The sequence below is a fragment of the Corapipo altera genome, unplaced genomic scaffold (assembly GCF_003945725.1).
Source record: "Corapipo altera isolate COAL_440 unplaced genomic scaffold, ASM394572v1 24b, whole genome shotgun sequence".
Taxonomy (NCBI): domain Eukaryota; kingdom Metazoa; phylum Chordata; class Aves; order Passeriformes; family Pipridae; genus Corapipo; species Corapipo altera.
Genome location: NW_020884888.1, coordinates 6944081 through 6962970, shown reverse-complemented (window position 1 = coordinate 6962970; position 18890 = coordinate 6944081). Strand labels below are relative to the sequence as shown.

Below are 18890 nucleotides of genomic sequence, written 5' to 3'. Positions count from 1 at the left end.
TGTACAGTTGAGATAGTTTCCATAATGAAACTCCAGATACAAATGATAATATCCATAATACAAACCATAATTCTAAAATATATCTGAATGTGTGTGCATATATATCTCTCAAAAATTATTTCATTTTCTCTTTTATACACATATAAACATCTGGCTAATATGCCCCATAAAAATTTTTCCTTACTTAGGACTAATCTTTTAAATAACAGTTTTAAACAGTCCCTTAGAATAATTTTTAAACACTATTAAAAAGAATAATTTTTAAACACTATTAAAAAGTTAAGAACTATCTCAGGGTAATCAAAAAGCACACACAAAATAAATTAACATCATACAAATGTGGTTATATTGTTCAGAAAGTCTAATTCTCCCATCTGAAATGAAATAGAGACCAGTGTACCTTAGGGTGAATTATTCATTGATATACAAATATGTTCTCTCTTTCCACATAAACCTTCATGTGAATTTAGCTGCATTTCTGCATAAGCAAGAAACACAGTAAATCTGCAGAACTCTTGCAAAAGGGAGCTGTGTTCCACTGGATAAGAGCATTTTTGCTGGAGGGCAGCAAGTCATCATTTTATCACCGTCTGAACACTAGCAACACCTGTGCCCTTGTAAGCTTCACACCTTGAAATAGCAGCAACATATTTGATGGGTTCAGTAGTAATTTTTCTTCCAGTATTGGATTAGACTACTTTGCATATACAGTTAAGTCAAAAGTCTAGTACTTGTGTGCAACATTAATCCACATTTACATCTGAGAACTCATAAATATACATGGAAACAAACATGACAGAGATTTAAAACTCATTTTAAGTTACAATGTTTTCAGTCCACATGACTGAAAAACAAGCATAAGGTAGATGGACAGCAGAAACAGAAGAAAAGGAGTACAATAACTAAAACTGTAAGAAGTAGGTCACTGTTAAAAGGGCAAGTTGCAATTGAAATTGATCAACAGAAGATGTAGACTGTACCATCTGCATAAATGCCTAAATGCAGCATTATTTTCACAACACATACAGTAGATGTGATTTCTAAGCATATTATAACAGCTGGCAGACTCACTAATAGATTTATGGTAAATGAATACTAAATTTCTCCAGCTCTTAATGTACAGTAGTTATGCACTAGCCTTTAAAGCTCTTCATCATCCTTTTAGTAGTCAAGGCTGAATTTCCTTGAATACTTAGTATCCCGATAAGGAAATTACATATATTCACCTTCAATGAACTTTCATACAATACAAATATATTAAAATACCTTCTCGAGCTGAATCATTTCAATACTATGAGTTTTCTTTTTGCTATTTCAAATGAAATACAAGGAATTTTGTAACTTCCAAAGTGGAGGGTGTTTTAAGGCAGTAAAAGATATGTATTAAGGTTTCCATGATTGTTTATGGTCGTCTATGTGAATAAAGCATATTACACACAATTACTGTCATATATTTATCTATGTGACTTTGTTACACTGTACATGATTTAGCAATCTTCGTGAGAAATTTAAAGTGCCACAGTTCAAATGTGCTCATACGTCTTTTCATGGGCTTCTAGTCCATTCTAGTTGCTTTGAGAAATGAGCCCTTTCTTTACTTAAGGAGTAGTCTTTTTTAGGTGAAAAAAGTATTCATTCTTCACTACTGTGCTAACTGGAATCCAGCGGCCGAACCAATCCTTCTTTGTAAACACGAAGAATAGCTTCACAAACAAATTTGTATTGACTCTGTAAAAGAAAGAAAACAGAAAAACATTTATGGATGTTCAGGTAAACTCCTGATCAGATCATAGTATTGAATAGGACTAACAGTCCCACAGCTTCCTTTTTGCCTGGACAATGACAGGAGAGGAAATACAAAGATGAGAGGAGAAAATCCTACTCTCCTGGCTGTGTTCACAATAAACAAAGGTAACATTTACTCTTCCTTGAAGAACAAGCATTAAAAATCATACACCGAGGAAAACACAGTCCCCAGTATTAAAAGCAGGGAATAGGATTTATTTGTAAAACCTACACATATTTATATGATTTTGCTAACTAGTTAAATAATAGCTAGTTTAATTAGTTATTTACATTCTTTACATATCTCATCTTTTTTTCTATCTTTTTTTTTTCCCAGTCATCTGATTACTATGAGTATTCTGAACTTGCCAATCTTACAGTTACATGTTACTGGCACATCTAAATTACATGACCAAAATCACATTTAAAGTTACCATATAGGATATATAGATGCAACTACCTAACTAAAAACTACCTTTTCTACAAACCACACTACTGCAGAAAAAGGAGCCACTTCGTTTTCAATTTTTGATCACACCACATATCTCCTTTTGCAACTGAAGGGGATCAAAACCTTTCAAATAAATAGTTTTGAAGAGCAGTAGGCACATTAATTTTATCACCCAACATTTTGATCTCAATTAGATCTTATAAAGCCTTCACAAATTAGTGTTTCTTTTCTGCATTCTACTATTACAAAGACTATTCCTTTCATCACCTTGTGATGTAACTACTTGTTAAAATCAATTAGCCTGCAAGCCTCTTTCTGAAAAGTGATACAAGGAGACATTATCAATAGGACTAAAAATCCACATAGACTGAAAAAATTTGTATGACTAACACAATCCTGAGAATGCAAGATAATTGAAATTTAAAACAACTTGCAAAGATGACAGCATCCTTCCCTCTTCTCTGAAAGTACCATTGACAAAACCCCCAAATGAACACCTTCCTCCAACTCCATGTCATACTCAGAGAAGCACAGCTTCACATTTTTTAAATCCCTTTTTCCATCTTTGAACTGTTCTCCCAGCTGCCCTTGTACCATCAGTTCCCATCAACTCTTCAGAAACATCTGGAAATATTCCCCCACTATCTCCCAAAGGGCAGGGCTCAAAGGTAATATTTGGACGGTGAAGGACCTTAGAGTGCAGTTAGGAATGTTATTCTTATCCACAAACTGTAAAACATTTTCTCTTAGATACAGAAAACTTAAGGGAAACTGGGAGGTGGAAATGAGTTTTCTGCATCTCAATTTTCCTGCCTTTTCTTTTAACCTTTCAGTCAATTACTCCCACCTTCAATATCACTCTGTTCGTTTGTCTTTATTTCTTAATTACCTTGACTTTTCTCTCCATCGTTATAGTAATTTCCATATTTCTACTGCTTGAACAAGTCAGGTGTGATATTTAGCTCTCTGTTCAATACTTCTGTTAACTTGTGGGATCGAATTACTGAACAAATAAAAGAATGAGCACTTCAGCATTGCTTACTCTGACTCAGTCTCTGACTACTTATTTTGTTTTCTCTTATCTGTTGCACGTATTCTTCCTGCTCAGTCAGCTGGTAGCTAGTTCTATTATGCGCATCCTAAAGCTCTGTTTTCTGTATTATTTAGTTTCTCTAATTTCTTTTTAATGGAACATAATGGCTAATTTTTCTTTTTTCATTGAAAGGTCATAGTGTTATACCAATTTCGTTGTAGCTTTATCATTTTGGTTGAAGTTTTTGTTTTGCTGTTCCCGGTAACCAAAGTACTGGTCTTTGAGAAACTACAGCTTTCACATGACTAAAACCAGACACTAAACTGACCAGTTAATAGCTCTGATGGGTCCATTCTTACCGAATATGCCCTATCTGGTATTAACTCACAACATGCATCTGGCAAAGTGTATCATCTTAGAATTGGAACACACACACAATCCCCACAGGGCAGCTGAACATGCTTCAGGCAAGGCTATTAAAACTGAACAATCCCTTTATTACAGCTGAACCATCTCTAATGTCTTCTCCCAGAAGCCCTAAGTTGAGTATCAAATATGAGCAAATATGAGTGGGGCTAGCTAGAACACAAGCATGGGAATGCCATAGAGCACCCAGGATAGATTGAAATATTAACATGTAGCTCTTTGGTAGTTTGTTTTCCCACAGTTGAGTGCTTGCTTCTCTGTCTCATTTACAGCACAGTATGACAATTTTGCTCATTGGTTTTTCACAACAGTACCTGCCTACTTTGGAAATAACAAGTGAATATAGTTTCACAGTATTGCTGCTACAGATCATCCCTCTCCTGATTGTGCTGACAGCGAACTGTGTGACACACAGCAAGCAAGGTAAAGAATCCTATTTTAAGTATTCATTTTCCACACAGGGGGTCTGACTGTCAGTACATTTATTGCTATTCCTTGTATTCTTCAGTTATGTCAAAATGTGGAGTGCAAGAACAATTCTTACTGATTTCTGTTGTAACAAAAGGGACTCGGCCTTCCCAACAAGCTGAAGCTTACTTCAGGTTCTCATATCTGATTTTCAAAAAGAGCACCACCTCTAGACTAAGCCTGAAGTTGCTCAGATAGTTTTAGAAACTGAGCGGTGTAGACAGGTGCAAGTCCAGAAGTCAACATTCAGCTTCCTTAAACTTCATTTGATGACAACCTTTGTCATTATCTCAGCTTCCACTTCTGAAAGAAACAGGCAGGGGACCCTTCAAACAAATCCCTTCTCAACCATACAGTCCTGACGCTCTTCCAGAGAGTGCACTCATACTGCAATGAAAAGAGTCCCAGCAGCATGCACGAACAAACTGCTCACTGAGCACTATAATGTTACACAGGCAACTATAAATCCTGATGCCTTTACACCCCTTTTTCTCCCTGTCTAGGCAATCGCAATGCTAGCTCCTGCAGTCATTAACCCGTTAAAGAACACAATTTTTCTTCATGATTTACTTTTTCCTTGATCAAATGGAAACCAAGGTATTTTCTTTTGAACATGAGAGACAGAAATGCCCAATTTAACTGTTGTCTTTGTGGGTCTAAACCCCCTTACTTCCATCTCTCATAGGACATTTAGCTCTCCAAGATAACCCATACTTAGTATTCTTGTCATCCAATCTGTCCCCAAGAAAGAACAGTCTCTCATCCTTCAACCTTAGTCTCTAACTTCAAATATATTCATTTCTGAAGCTGACACAAAATTGCCTTAATGATCTCAAGTTGTCTTTGAACCACTTTCATCTTAATATCACTGTCTACTTTCATATTTCAGTTACTGATACTACCCAACTTGCCCTTTGTTTTTCCAAACTGGGTAGTGGCAAAATGAAAAAAGTAAATAAATATTGTTCTTATAGAATTTCTACTCAAAGTGACCTGTTGAGAAGCCATTTCCTCTCTTCAAACCATGTCTCTTAGTTACAGGGGCCTGGATCAGTTTATCACTATGTGGGTATAACCAAAACTGTGTATTCTACATCCACTACGTAATTTCTGATGGACTGTTAATAACAGGTCATTTGCAGCAGCTGCCCAGGGCACACCTGACACCTCAGGCTACAAGCTGGGTTTTAAATACATACATCACTAGCAAAGCAGCCTATGCCAGTGTGCTACCTTGTGCTGAATTTATGAAGTTTGAAATATAATGGCAACTGAAGACTCATACGAGTCTTTTTTTGAATCTGTTTTAAACCTTGACAAGTGCAGTATATACAGAAAATCAGGCTTCCTCTCCATCACTTACTGATGTTTGCACCATCATAGCTCGTTGGTCTCGCATTTTTCTTACAATATCCAGTGGATAAACAGGTTGGTTCCTTTCAATTAAACACATGGCTGTTTCCATAGTGACCAATACACCAGTACGACCGATTCCTGCACTGTGAAATGTAATAGGAAAATAGTCTATAAAATTGGGTTTTTGCAATGCACCAGATTCATATCATAGTCTTAATACTAGGATGCTAAACAGCCTCAGGAATTACAGAAATTTTACCTTAGTAAAATTTAAACAGAGTGCAAATTTTATTTTTATAGCAAATTCAGTAATATTTTCTGGCAATTACTAAAAAGAAAATATTTTTTAATATAAATAAAACTAAAACCTTACTTAAAGTAAATGCATTTTTAAACAATTATAACTGCTTAAAAATCTAAATGTATTGGTTTAGTATTTTTGACTTTAAAAAAAGGTAAGTTCTAATTGACTGTTTTTATGAGAGGCACTTGAACAGCAGCAAAAAAGCCTTTGCAGTGCTTTTCAAAATGAGGTTATGGCAGTGGTAGAGGATAAAAAACAGAGAACAAATTACACTGCAGATTATCAGCTCTGTGATAATTACATGACTAAGCCATTTCACCAAAAGGTTGGAGGAGAAAGGGAGACAAAGGAAACTCATCATTTACATACAACATCAGTTTCTCTCTTCAGCAGCGAACACTTGTATTGCACAATTTAAGATTTTCATCTAATTCAAGGAATCTCCCGTCTTGGACACAGACGTTTCACATGAAATGCTTATTCTAAGGCTGAAGCAGATCTATAATCAGAATTGTAAAACACAAGTACCTGCAGTGAACAAGAACTGGCTCATTCTTTACTCTCTTTGGCCTCATACAGGTCACAAAGTCCAAGAAGTCCATGGAGTCATCAGGAACACCATGATCAGGCCAAGCTACATACTGGAGATGGGTGACGGTGTGATGTTGTTCTGTCTAAAATACAGTAAAGTTTTCAGAAAATGTCCAGTGTTAGGACTGCTGTATTCATGTTTACTAGATAAAAGTCACATTTTTCATAGTCAAAGTATTCTGCAGATGCAATAAGAGGTAGATGTAGAAAATGTTTGTCATTTTAAAACTCCATATGAAGTATGAAGACAAAATTATCAGAAAGCATATATGATGCATAACATTTTCTAAATAAATGAGATGTCAAGCTTAACTTCCGTGATCTAAACAGATTTTAATTTTTTGGATTTATTGATTATTGACCTATTGTACTTTGAAATCCTGAGGTAAAATGAAACAAGGCATAAGCATAATAGTATTATATTATAGTTTAGAACAGGTGGAAAGAAACAACAGAGAACAGCAGAAGAACTACTGAGATCAGTATCAAAATAACAGAGGCTTGGGGCTACACAATCTGTTGTAAATATGTCTGTGCATACTTACAGATTCAGCTATAATAAAGTTGTTTGCAACGTTTGCTAAATCTGGTTTCTGTCAGAAAACATATATCATTCATACATGCTCATTTTACATATAGGAATGACTTCTGTATGATCCACAGAAGGATACTTTTCTGTATGGAAGCAATATAATTAGTTAAAAGATTCTGTTGCACAAAGAGTTCTTTTTTGGTTCAATTATACCTCAAAATAAAAACGATTTTCAGAAGTTCTTTCGGTTTAGCTTTTTGTTAACTTTGATTATGAAACCACTCAATCATCTTTGTATGCAGATTGGGCTCAACTGATACGTTACAGATGTAATTAATACTTGGGGTAGGAAGGAAAAAAACTTAAGATGCTCCTGAGCTCTGCTGCATCATGCAATGAGGATCTTGCTCTTTACAAGCTGAGACAAACCTTGATGTTCCTTTATTTCTTCCACACATTTTGCAATAGTTAGACCTGCATGTTATTTATGTCCATTACCACACTTAACATTTGACACCCTACTGACATCTCCTTTATCACTAGATTAGTCTATAAAAGTTGGCCTCTCTCTAGGGGTCCACATAAGAATGTTTTTGTGATGCTGGTGACTTCAAAAGGTTTCTTTCTTTTTCTCCTAAGTGCACAGCTGCTGAAATATAGAATGCCTTCAACTGCTTGCTTTCCTCTTCTGCTTGAGGAAGCGGTTCTACTACCAGGGAGCAGGCTAGTAGAACACAAAAGATAGAATAACTACTGCCTACTAAGTAGAGTCTTAGGAAATGCAATTCCAGTTAAAGCAATTGCAGAAATTTACAATTGCCTCCAGGGACAAAAAGATAAATGATACAGCTCATACTTTGCCCCTTGAAGGCACAGCCTGAGCAATCACAACTAAAAGGTCCAGCATAAGGCCCAAGGGGACAACATAATCTAACATTAATAATCAAGCTCCCTGTAATATGAATTGCATTGGGATCTATCACCCAGGTTATCAAAAGATCCACAATGACCAGGACCTCTGCAGGAAAAAGCATGGCCTTTTGCTACTCAGCTTTGCTGAGTAGGAACAGTTAATCCTGACCAATGATAACAATTCACATTTTTCTGAAGTGCCAAGATTAAAAAAAAAAACATAAACATGTCAAGAAAATGTAATTAAAAAGTTCTCCTTTCGAAATCTGTGCATGCTTAATCAGAACCTCTTCTAAAGGGAAATGAGATAACGCAGCAATTACACGTAACTGTTTGAGCTGATTCTCTTAAATCAGAGACATATGAATTACAGCATCCTTGATTCATTCTAAAACTATCCAAGAGTGAGTATCGTTACCTTCCATGTGCTTCAAGAACTTAAAGCTATATAGCATGGATAAGTGTCAGTGGCACACATGAGAACCACTCATAGTAATCTGTAGCATCAAAGAGTCATTTTACAAGCTCGGAAAAAAAAGGAAAGAGTTAACTTAATTTCTACTTATAATTACAGACATAAATATAGCGAGTTGCATTTATTTAAATAGTTCACAGACATTAAGTAACACAAGCATGTTATATAAGACTTATTCAGAGTGAGAATATACTCGGAGAACATGCACTTGGTCCCCAGAGCTGCTGCTTTTGGTGCGATCATCTTCATTTTCTATTGCATGCCCTAATCAGCCAGAGACCAACAGAGGTGTTTGTTAATTATTCCAGGTATGCCTCAAGCTTCAGTATAGTTTTCTAGTTATTTGTGTTTTAATACAATCAGTTTTGATTCTTTTGGTTGAGCTCTTCTGAGATGATCCAAATTGTTAACATTTGACTGTTATGTCACTCGCTTTTCAAAATGCACAAGTATTTTAAAACACTTCATATTAACCTATTGTAAACAGTAGTTATAGTCATATATGTTAGAATTTTTTCTAAGTCTAAGTTTTTCTGTGTCATGCAGAAAATATCAAAATCAGTACTCTGACAAAGTCCAGATTTTTTTAAAGCTATTTTTAGTGGGGTTTTTTTGCTTTTTTTTTTAAAAAAAAATAAATCTTCAAGTCTTTACATTCAAAAGGAAATTCAGCTTTTAAATTCAGAGAATGTCAGCCAAATAACACCCCACATGGAAATAACTAACATTAAAAGACCATCACACTTACTAAAATCTAGCACTCATATATGAAAAAAAATGCCAAATTGTAGTTACTGGTTCCATAGTTAGCCCCACTCTATGTTTTGCTAACAATACTTATTTTTAAACACACTATTTCTGCCAGACCCTGCTTCTTTGTACAAACCTAGCAATAGAAAAGAAGAGGTAACTTCTCGTTACACTCGTGTTGCTCATCAAACCATCATTCTGTAAAACTCCTTTTAAGTCTTTTCCACAATTTTTTTTGCACTGACGTTTTCAGTGACAGTCATTATTCTAGCATCTTAATGACTGATAGACGTATAATTTATCTAATCTGGCTTTGTTAGTCCAGATTTATGAGTCTAAACTTACAGAAAGTGAGACAGCAAGAGCTGCTCATGGCTTGGCTGCTATTTTTGCCTAACTCAATCTTATACACCTTGTTGTTCCAAAATTATTTAGTGGTTTTTTTGCATTTACATGGACTTTCAATGGAATTTATGTATTTGGTATTTCCACAAATCAGCTTAAAAATTATTATTTAAAAAAATTAGTCCAAACAACTTAACAGACTCCAGTGACACTTCAGGATTATGTCATTTGGCCAGTTTCTCATCAGCCATTTGGTCAACATTCAGATGCTTCATGGCAATAATCCACATTTAATTAGCAAGCAGCTACAGAGGTCTAAGACATCGCATTTATACCAAGTTGTTTGTTATCGTCCTTCTTATAATAGTTGTCACTACAGAAAAACTGTTCAACAAAAAACCCCCAACAAAATTATGTACTTGTACCAACCCCTCCTGGGCAAATTCAAGACATCTAACTGCAAAAACAGATTCATTGTGGTTAAGCTAACATCTTAAGATTTTGCTCAGAAACACAGCATAAAGACACATGATCTTTTCTCACAAGTCTGTCATTAGGATTGCAACAAAAATATGCATTCTCCATCCTTCTGCAGGTTGCAGCCTTGCTTATTATAATTACACAAAAGTTAAACTTCTTCATTTCATTCTAAAATGACAGACTCTCCCTCATTAATAAAAGAATTGCATGTTTTTCAGAAAAACAATACACAGTACTTAGAATGATAATACTCATATAGAAAGAAGGAAATTTAGGCTTGAAATGTCAAACTTAATTTTCACTTTTCTTAAAATCCAAGCAATTGATTTTGCACGTCACCATTTCAGTTAATGTCCTTTTAGGTACAGGTTTTATAATATAATCTTCAATAACGAGGGGAAAAAAAATCACAGTGTAGAACTACATTAACCTGGAAATGGTCTTATTATCTTGTAAGCAGCAAAAGGTGTGGTCTTTGCCAGTGAGCTTCACAAATACAACTTGAAAGCTGAGTCTCAGTGATCAGGGCTAAAGCCCAGTTTCTGAAGAGTAGATCATATGGCAAGTGGCATTTGGCATTTCTTTGGACCACCATTCACACATCATTATGCTTCTGTACACACTTGCCATAACATTTCTAACTCAATTTTGTTCTTTGGCTCTTTATAACTCAAAATCAACTTGCTTTCTTCTACCACAGGTATTTGACAGAACAGAAAATGTCCAGTGCAGACACTTTTCAGAGAAACCTTAAAAAACCTCTACAGTGCAACAGGTTTGTTCAAGACATTTATGACAGGGTAAAATTTATATAGATTTTCTTGGGGAAAAAAAAAAATACAAGGTCTTGTTTAAATGCAGAAGTAAAAGTTTCAATGAACCAATCTAAGAACCCCTAACATAAGCAAACTCAACTTTTCCCCCCACGAACTGTTGTATGACATGTATCTGGTAAAGAAGACAAAGCTGTGGAAAGCCTCAATTCAAACAATCAAGATGTATAAAAAATTAGAGATTCTATTTTCAGCTGTTTATAGCAGAAAGTGCTAGCAGTATACTACTTACATTGCTGCCTTTGTTTCATTGAATATCAATTTAACACAGTCATTAGAAAGCCTACATGCTGGTCATTCATAAACAGAAAGATATCAGTCATTCTTCATCTTACCATTTTACCTCCTCCCTTCAGCAAACTATAATATTCTTCCTTAGTGAAATGAATTTATGCTTAATCTTCAGTTTGTTTGAATTGCTGCATCCATTTCTTTTCTTCCTCTTCAAATAATACCCTCCATTATTTCCATGGAAAGTGATAGCTTTTAAATGAAAAAGCAGCTTATCACTCCAAATCTCTCTATTTGCATTGTCACTCCCTGCACAATCATGCTAAAAAAAAATCCATATTATGACACAAGGAATTGCTTTAATTAACTTGACCTGGGTTGTTTATAAGACGTAAGTACTCTGTCATGGCTCTCACACTCATTCATTATAGCAATAATATAACTTGTCTTTCATGGATGAAATTCAATCAATTTTTAAACATCTTGAAATTTTTTCTTTTTCTTTGAATAATTTCATAGAATCATAGAATATACTGAGTTGGAAGGGACCCATCAGGATCATCGAGTCCAACTCCTGGCCCTGTGCAGGACACCCCAAGAATCACACCACGTACCTGAGAGAATTGTCCAAATGCTTCTTGAACTCAGACAATCATGGTGCTGTGACCACTTCCCTGGGGAGCCTGTTCCTGTGCCTGACCACCCCCTGGGTGGAGAACCCTTTTCTAATACCTAACTTAAACGTCCCCTGACTCAGATTCATGCTGTTTCCTGTCACTGGTCACCACAGAAAAGAGATTGGTGTCTACCCCTCCACTTCCCCTCACATGAGGATGCTGAAGACTGCAATGAGGTCTCCCCTCAGTCTCCTCCAGGCTGAAAAAACCATGTGACCTCAGCCACTCTTTGTATGGCTTCCCCTCAAGACCCTTCACAATCCTTATGGCCCTTTCTTGGATGCTCTATAGTAGTTTAATGCAATTTTTCTATTTTGGTGCCCCAAACTGCACACAGAACTCCAGCTGAGACTGCACCAGTGCAGAGCAGTGGGACAATCCCCTCCCTCGACTGGCTGGTGATGCTTTGCCTGATGCCCCCCAGGACACAGTTGGCCCTCCTGGCTGCCAGGGCACTGCTGACTCAGATTCAACCTGCCATGGACCAGGACCCCCAGGCTCCTTTCTGCAGCACTGCTCTTCAGCCTCTTGTTTACTTAGTAAAATTTATCAGGTGAAAGAATGACAGGGCAGTTTGTAAACAACAAACAAGTTGTGGCAACAACTAACATAAAGTGTGGGAGAATAAAAACCAAAACAAATAAACCAAAACCCTGAAAAACTACAGTCCTTCAAAGTAATGTGAGTTACGTAGCTCAGCAAGTATTATCTCCACAGCCTCGTTAAGTTCTATGGTTGGGTTCTACTCACACTTAAGTGAAATCAAGAACAAATGCTTGTTTGAATAAGAGAAAGTAGCAAAAGAGTTTTCTTCAAAACATAATTGAATGAAATTGATGAGATTTAATGTTGCAAGGCATTTCTCTTAAAGGAAACTGAATAAAAGTTTGTTTTAGGCTCCTCATGCTATTTTTTTCAATGATTAAAAAGAAATTCATATTTTGTTTTACAAAACAGTACAGTGTGTGATAACTCTGCACTCACACTACACAATTTCTTTCCTTTTGTCTGTTTGTTCTGATCCCTAAAGTGTTCTGAAGCTCTAAAAAAAAAAAAACCAAAAACCTAATCGACCTCAAAAACCCCCAAACTTAGTGCTTTTTTTGCTCTCCTTTCATTTTGCTACAGTACAGCTTTCAATCCTGGTCTTGAAAAGGCAGGAAATTAATCCTTTCTTTATTTCATGAGGCTTAGAAAGGTTAAAAATAAATAATTTGAGTGACAGGGACTAAAAGTTTGTGCATATTTACTTGCAGTACTACTTTTATGGGCTTAATTTCTTCTGTACTGACATTCAAGTTTATAACTTACAGATTAATTGGCCAAAATACAGAAAGAAATATCATGCTGCTCCCTGACTATGTGGTTTCTCACAACCAGAAACTGAAACACTCTATCTCAACTGAAAGATCTTTAAGTACTGACATCTGACATCTCACTTTATGACTACAAAGGAAATCTTAATTACATTAAAGCAAATTTGGATGGGCTGCCAAGTGACAGATTCAGTTACAAATGTATGAGACTAAAGGATTGGTCATCTTGCTGTAAGAACATTGATTATATGTTATATTTTAAAACAGATATTTCCTCTTTTTTTGACTACTAGCAATTCTGGTATCTATAAAAGCTACTAAACTATACAGAAGTTTAAAAGATGTACTAGAAATGGAACTGCAAATTAGTCTTTGGTCAGTACATAGTCATTTCTTACATATCTTAGGAAAGCATAAACCGTTCATCTTTTTAGAAAATACCCGTGGTTGTAGAATTTTGGAAAAGAGATGAGGAGAGGAAACATAAGAAATCCAGGACAACTTAGAAACAAAAGTCAGACTTCATCCCCTATAACTCAGGTTGTGGGAAGTCTAGATGTGACCTGCGCACACATTTGACAACACAAGAGAACATGCATGTGTTTAACCTTTTCTTTGCTTTCCAACTCTGACATTAGCATAAAGTATTAGGAGCTATGGAATATATGTATCTTACATAAATTGAGCACATTTCAATTGAGATATATATGGATTTTTTTTTCTTTTTTAAAATTTGACTAAAGATAATGGAAAGGAACTGGTGAGATTCTGTATCTTCTCTCAAAACAACATTACTATGCTTCACTTCCTAATTAGCCATTCTAGTTGCATGTACCATTAACCAAGTGACCCATATTTCATCCCTGAAAGAGCACGGTTACTTAGAAAAAACCTCACATTATAAATCAAACTACTTGTGAATCCAAAGATTGCAAAACTGTTTAAAGAGAAGCACTAAACTTCTTTATGAAGGTTATTACAATATCTGTACAGCATCACGTATTATAGAACTTCAAAAAGTATGTTTGTGAAGCTCTAAAGAAATAATCATACTATCTTGATTCATATAATATATAAATATTCTTTTTTAAAAACTGTGTGTCTATATACACACACTCATATTCACACACAGAGATATATGTTATCAAAGAGGGAATCTTTATCTACCTATCTCTACCTGTATTCATTCAGTTTGCTTGGGGATAATTAAAGATAAGGGACATTTACCTCAACATTTGTAATCACCATTTCTCTAACAACATAAGCAATCGTACAGTCTTCAGAGTGGCATTTGACACGAAAGCTGCCATATTCCATTACATCTGGTGGATCAGGCCAATACTGGTGACATTTGGTCTGTAAGGAAAATTAAGCACATGTCAAGACAGTATACAAGCACTTCTGTTTCCAGCATTCTGTCCTATGCTGTGGTTCAGGGAACTCAGGGAGCAATATAAAATCTGTTCTGGTTTGCTGGCGAGATTTTTGCATCCGAATTGAAAAATAACAGAACAAAATAGGCTAAAGTCTCGATAAATATCTGTTTTAGTGATTTGTAATAAATATGAAGGTATTTGGATGCATGATGCTTTTTGTCTGGTGCTCATCTGCAATTGCTAAAATGACTTCTCAAGCCATAAGGTAGAAGGAGAAAGATGGATTTATTTCATCATAAGAAGAGAAGTGTAGAGGATAAACTTACAACTATCTTTAGCCATCTAATAACAGCTTATAGCAAAGGCAGAGTCACATATTTCTTGAAAGGGAACAATGAAAGGACAAGAGGCAATTGAAAAAAGATGCAACAAGGGAAATTCTGATTAGATGTTGGCAAAAAATTTCTATGAGGATGGTCAAGCACAGAAACAAGAAACCCTATGAGGCTGTGGAATCTCCACCTATAGAAATAATCAAAACTTAACTGATGTGACACTGTAACTCTGTGAAGTTCAAAGATGGTTTTGTCTGCAACTTTTAAACTGGTACAGAGTAGCAAGAGTTGGAAATTTTGACATGTTAAAATTTCTTAATTCTACCTTTAATAAACTCAATTTTCAGTGGCTTGAAATCCAAATTATAACCATTATGCCTGAAATTTTTACTGTGGTAGTTTAGCTGAAATACTTTCCTTTTCAAATTTAAGCCAAAATAACGTATCCGTTTCTAAAAAAGTAACATTACCGTGGAGCAAAAAATAAAATTCTATAATACAAATCTTAAGATCACTGGAAAGAAACAGGTTGGAGTGTAAAACCTCCAGGGATTGCGAAAAGGTTTGGCATTTGCCAGTAGGGATACTCTTGACAAGAATATACATTTTTTTCTATTCCTGAAAGTTCACCCACAAACTGGGCAAATGTAAATAATTTCTGAAATTAAACACAACTCAGAAAAAGTGTCTAGTGTGTAAAGGTACCAGCAGGATGATTAGAAGTTATGAACAGTTGCCTTGAAGTTTCCAACTGACTGGGTAAACTACAGACTATTACTAATACGTGTTTCTACTCAACACAAGGAAATAAAAGTTATTTTGATTGCAATACAGTCAAAAGATGAAGGGAGCATTTTTGTGTCAGATGATGTTCAATGTCTGTTTCCACAAACAGCTACATAACCTGACCATGATTAAAATCTGATGGCTGATTAACTGTCCTTCCTTACATCTCAATCTTCATGCTATTTAGGACCTTCAATATTCACTGCCTTGCTTTCTAAAAACACTAGGTTTTGACCGAGATACCGGATAAATTCATAGTGTAGGATAGATCACATAGGAAAGATAGATAAAGGTTACAGCGTAGGCATACAAGAGCTTCACTACCTTCTCTACCTCTTATAAAACCCAACTGTTCAGCTTTCAGCTTCTAAAACTTCAAATTACCTTTACGTTTAATCTAAAACACTTAATCTTTAAAACTACAAAGGATATGTTAGATCAAAGTACAAAACAATACACCAGATTTTCACTGTACTATTCCAAAAGTAATGGCGTGTCAGAATTATCAGAGCGATTCTAGGAAAGAACTTAAAATGTAAATAAAAATAAGCAGGTTAAACTCTGACCACTACTAGTAAATAGCATGATGGCAGACTTTTTTAAAACCAGGCTACAAGGTTTGCTCAGCCTGCTCAGTGCTTCCAGACATCTGCTGAATGGCTTGGAGAGTAACTGCCACATGGAGCCCAGTACTTAGGGGGAAAAATAACAACACGTAGTACCTGTTCAGCATAACAGAGTGAATGCACTGATTTGTGTTTATCAGACAGCTGGTTTGTTTACAAAGCAGCAAAACAAAAAGCAAGTTGCAGACAATCTCCTCCTAAGTAATTCAGAAAGCCTGGCCTTCAGAAAAATGATTCAATGGAATAAGTCAGCCTATTTTAGGGTTATTTAATCATAACAATGGAAAAAATGTTCAAAAGTACAGTATATTTCTTCAGCATATAAAGAGCCTGGACACTTACCCGTCCTCGTTCAGTAAGAGTTGTTAACATGATGATCAGTGACAATTTGTGATCCCAGACTACTTGCCAAAAGTGTGCACATGTGTGTGGAAGAGGCCCCTGAGTAGCAATGTACCTGTTCACAATGCCCACAGAAGGAATTTCCATCTATAAAGTGGAAGAAAAGTTCTATGTAAATTTTGCTCTCATTGCTCAAGTACTATTTTAACTCAGCATTTCGTTCAAACAGGAAATTTTGAGGGAAGATTAATGCAGCAAGTAATAAGTAATAAGACAATCAAGTTCACACTTTGTTATGTGAAAAAATTTTAAATCATTAATTTAAAACAGATGTAAAGATTCTACAGTCCTTCATGCTGAACCATGAATAGAAGATTATTAGTGAAAACATATATGAAAATTTGAAACTGTAAAGCTTTCCAGATTTTCGTTAATACCTAGTAAAGAAGTATGGCAGGGCATATACACCAAAGGTACGCTAGCAAAAGCTGTTTATTGCCTGATACTAAACACAGTAAGTGAATAATCAACTCTGATTTAGGTGCTTAACTTATGGATCTGACACAAATATATAGATGTTTTCCCCTCTTTTCCCTGACCCCCAGTCTACATTTGATTGATTATGGCAATTATGGCCCTGATTTGTCTTCTGTATTCCTTCATAGCATAGCTGGTATGCCATAAGTGTCTCTAGATGGAAGATTGCCTAATTTTTAGGATACAACCTCAGCATTTGAAGCCTATGGAAACATAAAATAATTTTTACTGGTTAAAGACTCCACACATATCAAAGTTTATACCAACCACATGGTTGCATTTACTGTGTATTAGGATGGTTACTTGTTTCTGAAGAGACACTTCATCTTTTACACTATGGAACTTAACATCTTTTACATTTGCAAATCCCCAAAATACAAAAGAAAATATCCTTTTTCCTTAAAAAAGCCAAATTCAATCTGCGTTAGTAATACAGAGAGCGAGTAAACACAGGTCTCTGTACGACTTACATTCACGTAATTTGCATTAATGTAATCTTCATCTCCTCGCAATATTATCCTTGTGGCATCATCTGCACACACAGACACACACAAAAAAAAGAGGGAATAAAATTAGCAATTAATGGGCATGATTCCCTTCTATTAAGTTAAAAAACAACTAAGGAATTGCAGAGACACAAACAGCAGAATACAAACCAGAATACATTACATTTTAAAACATAAAATTTAAAATTATATGACTTCAATTACATAATGAAATCTTCAATCAATACGTTCCATACAAAAGTTTTAATAGCTACCATATAAAGGATAAAGCAAAATAGGCAGGAACTGTACTTTAGACTCACAAGGTAGAACATCTTTGTATCTATTCTTGTCCATATTCTGAGGTACCTTTGCACATGTAACAGCCAAACCTGGTTTCTTTCTATAAAGTTGCTGCAAAAAAGAATGAAAAATCATACAATTTTGAGGGATCTGATTATGTTATACACAAATTACATACACTCACATGAAAATATATAGACTGAAAAAAAAATTTTTTTTCTTTAATATTTTTCCTATCCTTCTGCAAAATTCATTTGAGAGATTTTTGCATTTAACATGACAAGAATTTCTAATAATGCTATCTCATCATGATATCCAGAAGAATTTCTAGAACAGAAAAAAAAAATGAAATCTGAGAGTCATTGAAATATACTGTTTGCCTGTAAGTTTGTTTTTTTCTTATAAAACCATGAACTGGAAGGAAAATAGTAGTTGAGGGTGAAACAAGAGAGCAATGAAAGATATCAGAAGAAAAAAAAGTAATTGCAGCACGATATTTTATGGAATAACTGTAATACAAAAATTTCAGACAAATTTTTATTCTCTGGACTAATCCTAACCTATTCAATCCTCTAAGTACCTGAAAAGAACAACACTTCAATGTACCACAATCTCTTAACCTGTGACACTGTTTCTTTTGGGTCATCTGCTCTGTTGCAAACTTTATCTGGAGTGAATGTGGGCATAGGAGTGTAAATCAAATTTTAAGGTTGGTGCAAGGTTAATGGTTGGGTTTTATAATTTTAGAGTTCTTTCCCAAACTTAATGATTTATCATTCTAAGTGCATCATATCAGACAATAAAAGGTACAGAGGGGGAAAAACAACAACAAAAAAGAATTAAGCAATGTAATTATACAATTATGGCTTTTCTGTATTAAATATATGTGTCAGCAACTTACAATTGAGTTACTAACCTGGTTGTATGTACCTCACTGAATACTTACTACACAGCACATTATATTTTACAAGTTTAATGAAGATTCTGAATATGGTTTCATATATAAAATGGAATTAAATAAATAGAAGGTTACTTTGGTTGAGAAAAAAGAAACAACACAAAAAAAGCTTATTCTATCGTAAGATTTACTGACTCCTAAGAGTATGTATCACAGCTTACCCCATTTTTCAATTTA

The 18890-nt window shown here is 35.1% G+C and overlaps 1 protein-coding gene across 4 annotated transcripts in view; it reads right to left on the bottom strand.

Annotated features, from left to right (window-relative positions):
• Positions 1-261: 261 nt before the first annotated feature.
• PTPN3 (protein tyrosine phosphatase, non-receptor type 3) overlaps positions 262-18890 on the bottom strand; it is a 91006-nt gene continuing 72377 nt past the window's right edge. For all 4 annotated transcript variants that reach the window (XM_027643973.1, XM_027643974.1, XM_027643975.1 and 1 more), the window contains 7 exons: positions 17776-17866; positions 17438-17499; positions 16431-16577; positions 14193-14321; positions 6352-6497; positions 5527-5662; positions 262-1728 (listed from right to left, as the gene is read on the bottom strand). In XM_027643973.1, coding sequence (XP_027499774.1) covers positions 1651-1728; positions 5527-5662; positions 6352-6497; positions 14193-14321; positions 16431-16577; positions 17438-17499; positions 17776-17866 — 789 coding nt within the window. In that variant the 3' untranslated portion in view covers positions 262-1650. The remainder of the gene's footprint in view (positions 1729-5526; positions 5663-6351; positions 6498-14192; positions 14322-16430; positions 16578-17437; positions 17500-17775; positions 17867-18890) is intronic.